The sequence below is a fragment of the Scleropages formosus genome, chromosome 10 (assembly GCF_900964775.1).
Source record: "Scleropages formosus chromosome 10, fSclFor1.1, whole genome shotgun sequence".
Taxonomy (NCBI): Eukaryota; Metazoa; Chordata; class Actinopteri; order Osteoglossiformes; family Osteoglossidae; genus Scleropages; species Scleropages formosus.
Window position 1 is genome coordinate 24,055,927 of NC_041815.1, and position 6,843 is coordinate 24,062,769.

General features: G+C 42.9%; 1 protein-coding gene across 3 annotated transcripts; it reads left to right on the forward strand.

Moving 5' to 3' along the window:
- The first annotated feature begins 1,868 nt into the window (after positions 1-1,868).
- On the forward strand, positions 1,869-6,444 carry LOC108932414 (arsenite methyltransferase). Of its 3 annotated transcripts, XM_029255474.1 has the most exons (12): positions 1,869-1,966; positions 2,149-2,252; positions 2,410-2,485; positions 2,603-2,733; positions 3,038-3,188; positions 3,275-3,411; positions 3,514-3,583; positions 3,906-3,987; positions 4,272-4,403; positions 4,768-4,910; positions 5,157-5,279; positions 5,929-6,444. In XM_029255474.1, the coding sequence occupies exons 3-12, from the start codon at positions 2,456-2,458 to the stop codon at positions 6,013-6,015; spliced, it is 1,086 nt and encodes a 361-aa protein (XP_029111307.1). In that variant the 5' UTR covers positions 1,869-1,966; positions 2,149-2,252; positions 2,410-2,455; the 3' UTR covers positions 6,016-6,444. The 3 variants fall into 3 exon arrangements, with proteins under 3 accessions (XP_029111307.1, XP_029111306.1, XP_029111308.1); XM_029255473.1 differs by lacking the exon at positions 1,869-1,966 and having other exon boundaries at positions 2,142-2,252; XM_029255475.1 differs by lacking the exon at positions 1,869-1,966 and having other exon boundaries at positions 2,142-2,252; positions 2,426-2,485.
- Positions 6,445-6,843: the final 399 nt, after the last annotated feature.

The following is a 6,843-nucleotide window of genomic DNA, read 5'->3' on the forward strand; positions in this document are numbered from 1 at the left end:
CCTTTGCTTTCTTCTTGCGTCACCTCCAGATATCCTTCTCGCCTTGTCGTGCACGATGCCGTCCTCTCCGAGGAGTCTTTCTGAGGACAGGTATAAACACACACGCTCCTCAGCGCCCTGCCAAAAGCACATGCCTGCAGTGTTGTTGTGACAGAAACGCTGGGTTATCACTCAGCTTATCACTTTCAGTGTGAACCTGGCAGGTAACGCAAGCCCAGACACCGCTTGGGTCAACTGTGTCGCCGATGGCTGTACCTCAAAGCATTTCTCGTATGATTTGCTGACCTCCCGTACATTTCTGATTGCCGCCATGTATCTCTTTACTTATATCCGCGGTACAGGCCTTCCGTTTTCTAGCTCGTCTTTGTTCTCTACTTTATGGATTATCATGCAGCGTACGTAATCTAAACCAGTTCTTGAAAACATATCACCACTTCTTGTTTCAGTATAATACAAATAATTCAGCGCATTTGATCAATGTAAATGTGCTGGCTGGAAAATAAATTATCTGAGGATATGGGATTCCGAACAAAACCACGCGAGCCCTATCGGTGTTATCAGGAGCCGCTGTTTACAATCTGTCAAATTTTGACATTCAAAGTTTGCAGCCTGTAAGAGAACATAGGAAAAGAAGTTGTCCGTGCTGATTTTGTGTCTGTTTTGTTCTGTATGTGTAACACACACCTGTCGCGTAGATTGACAGCAACTGCAGTTCGGACATGTACGGTATGCTGTGTGTTTGGAGCCGTGTGTGAATTTGTTTTTAACGCATTCCTGCCATCTGCTGGATAGTGGAGGGAAAACAGAATATACACACACTTTCTGAACCACTTGTCCCATACAGGGTCGCAGGGAACCAGAGCCTACCCAGCAACACAGGGCATAAGGCCAGAGGGGGAGTGGACACACCCAGGACGGGACGCCAGTCCATCGCAAGGCACCCCAAGCGGGACTCGAATCCCAGACCCACTAGAGAGCAGGGCCCAGTCCAACCCACTGCGCCACCACACCCCCACAGAATATACAAGTTATCCTATTAACTCAAGAGTGGCCAGGTATGTATTCGTACATATTCTGAGAAAAAGCACAATGTACAGTTGCATGAAGAACTATCTAGACTGTAACATACAAGAAACTGAACTATGGAGTTAGGAAATGAGTCCTCTGGATTATTTTATGCATTTATTTCACCACATTGGCACCAGTTTTATGGTGTTAATTCGGACTATGTAAAGTGTAACAAAGAAACTGGCTCAACATTTTTGGTCAAGCTTTTAAGTCTTCGTGAAGGTGGAGAAATAGCTTATAAATCGAAGTTGGGACAGCTGGTAGTACTAGTGTGGTAGTTAAAGGTAGAGCTAAAGACAAAGATCGTAGGTTCGTCTAAGGCTTCAGCTGCAGAACCCTTAACCAAGGCACTAACCCTGAAATTGCTCCAGTAAAAATTACCCACCTCTGTAAATGGGTGAATAATTGTAAGAAGCTTAACATTGATTGTAAGTCGCTTCGGAGAAAAGTGTCAGCTAAATGTAAATTGATGTGGCCTATGAGGGGGACGGGTATGACTTTACTGAATCGATTATTCATCTTTAACATCTAACAATAAATAAATAAAACTCTAGTGGATGTCATAGGGTGACTTTTTAAGCACCATTTGGAATCATGTTACTTTTTGTTGATGCATAGCTGACGCTCACAAACAACATGTTGATAATGTTAGATAACTACATAACTGCTTACCCAACCGGGTCATTTTATTAGAACACTTGAGGTAACTCCCTTCAAAGGTACTATATAAGGAGGTAAGACTAGAACCGACAACGTTCAGGTCAAACGGAAGCAGCGCTAAGGCCTAGGCTACGCTACCAGCCGCCCGTTAGTCATGTCGCTAAATGAAATTCAATAAAGCCTGTATTACTGCGCATCGTGTGTTAGCAAGTATGGGCAAAATGGTGATTTCCTGCAAGTAAGCGCTGTGCTTTCATAATCATAATGTCGTGTCAGTAAAGATTTGTTTGTTGTACAATGAACTTTTGTTTACTCTGCAAAATAAATCTTTGTATTTTAAAAAAATGATATTTATGCTCGCTCACACACAACCACCCCCCACCCCGCATGGATGTGCCCTTTTGCCCCGGACCTGGTTAGACTCCCTGCGGCTCACGGCAGCTTCTCGCCGCTGAAACGATTTGCATTTAGACTGCATAAAATTTAAACGTTATTTCGATACGCAAAAGCCAGCTGACTGGGTGGTAAGTGATAAATTTGCTATATAATCTAGACTAGCGTAAATTTCCACCACTCCCATCGAGTTTAGACTAGTTTCTTTTGGTCAAAAATCGTTTTTATTCAATTATTGTGTTGGAATCGAATTTAAAGTCTCCCTATTTCTTCTATGGGCGAATGTAGAACTTTTTATTGACAGGCCAACACGGACCAAGCGCGACTTTACGAAATGGCCTCGGAGGTGCACGAGCGTGTTCAGGTACCAAAGCCGAGGCTCATGATTCTCCGGCCACTGGGTAACGATATGGTGTTTTTGCTCCATTTTATTCCACCCTTCACATCGTCGTTGCTGTTTTGTTTTTTTTCCGTTTCGCAGAAATATTACGGCACGCGCCTGCAGTCTTCAGGCGACCTTCAGACTAGCGCAGCCTGCTCGCTCCCTCGCGGGCGCGTAGCCGCGAGCACCCTGGACGCGCTCGCGCTGCTTCACCCCGAAGTGTGCGCCAGGTGTGTGCGTTTCGCTTCCGCGCGACCCTCTCTAACAAGTACTGGCGAAAAAAAAAAAAAAAAAAAAAAAGTCAGTATTATTAGTCATCGCTTCGTTGCGATGATTTTCGGGACGCATTACATGTCTGTTAGATTTTAACAAAATAGGCCCCAGCGCGGCAAACCGAGTGGAACTTTACGTGGAAATTCGCTTCAGAAACAAACACAATCGAGAGCTTTAATGACCTAATAATGGCGCTCTTAATGCTTCACTGATCCCTTCGTAGGGACACGAAGGTGTGCTGACAGGCTTTGTTCGCCACAGGTACTTCGGCTGTGCTTTCGTGGTCCCGGAGAAGCTGCAGGCCTGCAAGGTGCTGGACCTGGGTAGCGGCTCCGGCCGGGACTGCTACTTGCTGAGCCGCTTGGTGGGGCCCAGCGGCTGGGTTGTGGGCCTCGACATGACCGAGGAGCTGGTATGCGGCCTCCTTCTCTTCCTGTCCTGTGCTGTGGCACTCTGAAGATATTTGTGTGTCGTTCACACCTTCTTTTTCCGCGCCAGGTGTCCGCGGCGCGCAAATACATCCAGTACCACCAGGAGAAGTTCGGTTATGAGAAGCCCAACACCATCTTTATCCAAGGATACATGGAGCGCTTGGATGAATCTGGGATCCGGAGTGACTTTTTCGATGTGGTGGTGTGTGTATCCATTTAAGCAGAACGGCAGCCGTGGTTGTGATTCAGTTCAGCAAAACTGTCAGACAGCGGTTCCACCACATGGTTCTTTATTTATTCTTGCAGGTCAAACTGTGTGATATGCTTGTGTCCAGACAAGAAGGCTGTTCTTGAAGAGGCATGCAGGGTTCTGAAGGTAAAATCCCCTATTTGCTGTTAACTTGTGCCTGAACACGTGTCATTGTAGGAGTACAAATAAATTGGAACAAGAGAAAACAATTTGAACTGAACTGACCTTCACTTAATTTCAGTGCCAGAAGTTAACACCTTGACAATTTGAAGTGTAGTACCGCCACCTACTGGGCACCCCGCGAATAGTCGCTTTAATTGAACTGGTGAAGCCCTGCTGCTGTAATGAAATTTTCACAATGTAACATTTATTAAAGCTTTTTTTTTTTTCCTCCTTTTAAATATAACATTTAGAATTTGTGGGGCTGGATTTTTTTTTTTTTTTTCAGGATGGGGGTGAATTTTTCTTCAGTGACATGTACGCGAGTAAAGTTATTCCTGAAAACCTGAAAGAAGATCCAGTTTTATGGGGTAACTAGAAAACATTCTGAGAATAAAAATTCATACTTTTAATTTGCTGTTGTGAGTTGGAGGGTTCTTTCTAGCCACAAAGTTTGATCGGTCCCCTTCTCTGAAAAAAATGGCAGTTGTACAGATACTTGCATACACATCAAAATAGTTCCTGTAAGTTGTTCTGTACAAAAGTGTCAGCTAAATAAAGGATAATAGTAAATGATGATGATTCATAATACGTGGGCAGGATGAACGTTTACTTTGAAGATCCGGTCTCATTGTGATGTGTGCTGTTGTGAAAGGAGAGGGGATGAGTGGCTCCCTCTACTGGCGGGACCTTATTGCCCTGGCGCAGGAAGTTGGCTTCAGTGTCCCCCGCCTGGTCACCGCCAGTCACATCATAGTCCACAGCAGTGAGCTACTCAAGAAGACTGGTACTGTATACTCAACTTTGAGCACAGATCTGATTCTTGTCACTGGAGGCATTCCATCTGTGTCCTGTTAAAAACATGCTTTGAATTGAACCTACAAACCATAAGTGAAAACAAGGGATGACACAAAGTCCAGTCAGTGAGCTGGACATGTGTTAGTGCTTACACATGCTGAAATGTATTGTTTTTTTGTCATGCACATCTTTTTCAATAAGAAAAGAAAAGCAAAATTGCATAAAAGGATTTTAAAGATTCCACAATGTACTAGTAGGAAAAATATACTTTGTAAAGCAGTCCTATCTTCATTTATATTGTCTGATAAACTTGCACCCAGCTTTCTGTTTTTTTAATACTCCTCTCTATCTAGGTGATATCACTTATGCTTCGAGCACTTATCGAATGTTCAAATTGCCCAAGGACATAGTGAAGGCAGATGCAGTGGTGACGTACAAAGGAACTGTACCCGAGTGCTCAGACCAGTTGAATTTTGATGCCTCTCATACTTTTAAGGTATGCACAAAGGCACCTTGTTCCAGCTTTCCATGTCAGACATGAGAAATTGATAATATATTGATTCAACATAAGGTAAAAGGTGGTGAAATTTCAGTATATTTTTGCATTGCTGTCCAGGCTGTATCCCAGTAAGGATATCTTTGAATTGTTCCACTATGTTTTCATGGTGTGTGGTGCTGGGTTTCTTACTCTGTTTCCACTAAGGCTAAGCATGCCCCCCCCACATGACTCCTTTCCCTGCAGACCGAGGTGCCAGTCTTGGTTGATGGAGAGACGGCTGTCATCCTCCAGCACTCGCGCTTCACCCTGGACTTCTCCGTCCAGAGCTCTGACACATCTGCTCCCAGCCAGGACCCAAGCTCCCAGGTATAATTAAGGTGCAGTAGAAAGATTAAGAAATGTAGAGTGGATTGTGTTAGTGTGTCTTTCACCTGTCTATTCTTTAAATCTGCTTCAAGTCTAGTTGAGGTCTTCCACCTACATATGGAGGAAAATAGCAAAGATGACTTGGATCTCCATCCTTCAACAGACAACGATTCGTGATCATGTTTTCTTATTCATTAGTGAAAGAGACACTTACCTGTGTCCTTTTGCCCAAATTTCACATTGCACCAGTGTCAGTGCTTTTGACCACCACCTTACACCAAAAACATTTACATTTATTCATTTAGCAGACTTTTCTTTAAAGCAACATACATCTCATAGAAAATACAATGTTTGCATTACTTTAGGAGAAAGACATAGCTGCAGATGTGTGATTCTTAAATACAGTTAGTTTTCTTCACCATATGCACCAATCTTCATCACACAAGTGAACTTAAAACACCACATGTTCTAAAACCCACTCAGTAACCCAGTGGTGACTGCAGTGTTGCTGACCTCATCCTACACAGTGACACTCCCAGACTAGCCAACTTCCAGAGAAAAGGTATAGCTGGAACTTCAACTAAGCAAAGCTCTTGTTTATTTTCCCAGGTTGCATTATAGGTGTTCTGTTTTTTGCCTCCTCTTTCAGTACTGTCACCTCAACCCCTTCCTGCTGGCAGACAAACTGGGCTTATCCATGAAGCAGTGCTCCAAAAGTGGGAATGAGAGGCTGTGAAGGCTGAACCTGTTAAGTGGCCAGTGGTGGGAACAAAATGTTTAGCAGTTCTTTTTGTTAAAGAAACAGCAGAATCCTTTGTAGTTGGGTCTTATAAAATACAGCTGCTCAGGGTATAACCGCTAATTCTATCCATCTTGACACTGGTAGTCAGTGTTCACATTATACACCCCCTTAATTGGTTAAATGCCTATAGGTTAATGACCCTGATTGGACATAGAGGTTTTGTTAATATACAGAACAGGTGCAGACATATGACTGATCCCCTGTCTTTGTGGTTTATTATTTTTAAAATGGCACACTAGGCTTAATTTACTAAATATAACTGATCTATTAATCATACACATACTGAAGTGTTATAGTTACAGTATGGTTAATATCAGTATGAACTAATAGTGTAATGATATTGATCTTAGTTATGCCTAGAAATGGCTGATAATTTGCTTCTATTGTCCTTTTTAGGATGGAAAACAACTGTTTTAATTAAAATACTAATATGCCATTTCCCTTCTCTCATTTCCCTTTTTGTCCTAAATCTGAATTATGATATCATTGCATTATTGCCCTTTTCACCAAAATTTTGATTCCCCTTAACAGGAGCGCTAGCATTGTTTTCAGGACTGCTGTGTCCATTGCAGATGGCCAGCATATCTGCACAGCGTAGACAAGTGAGATGATCTCAGCAGAGTAAGACCACCTCTGTCCATCAGAGCATAATTTGTAATGTACTGTGATAAGACTGACTGCCAGCAAAATATTTATATAATACATATCATTTATATTTGTTGATTTAGGAAGGCATCTTAGTTAACAGAAGCACCCCTGTAG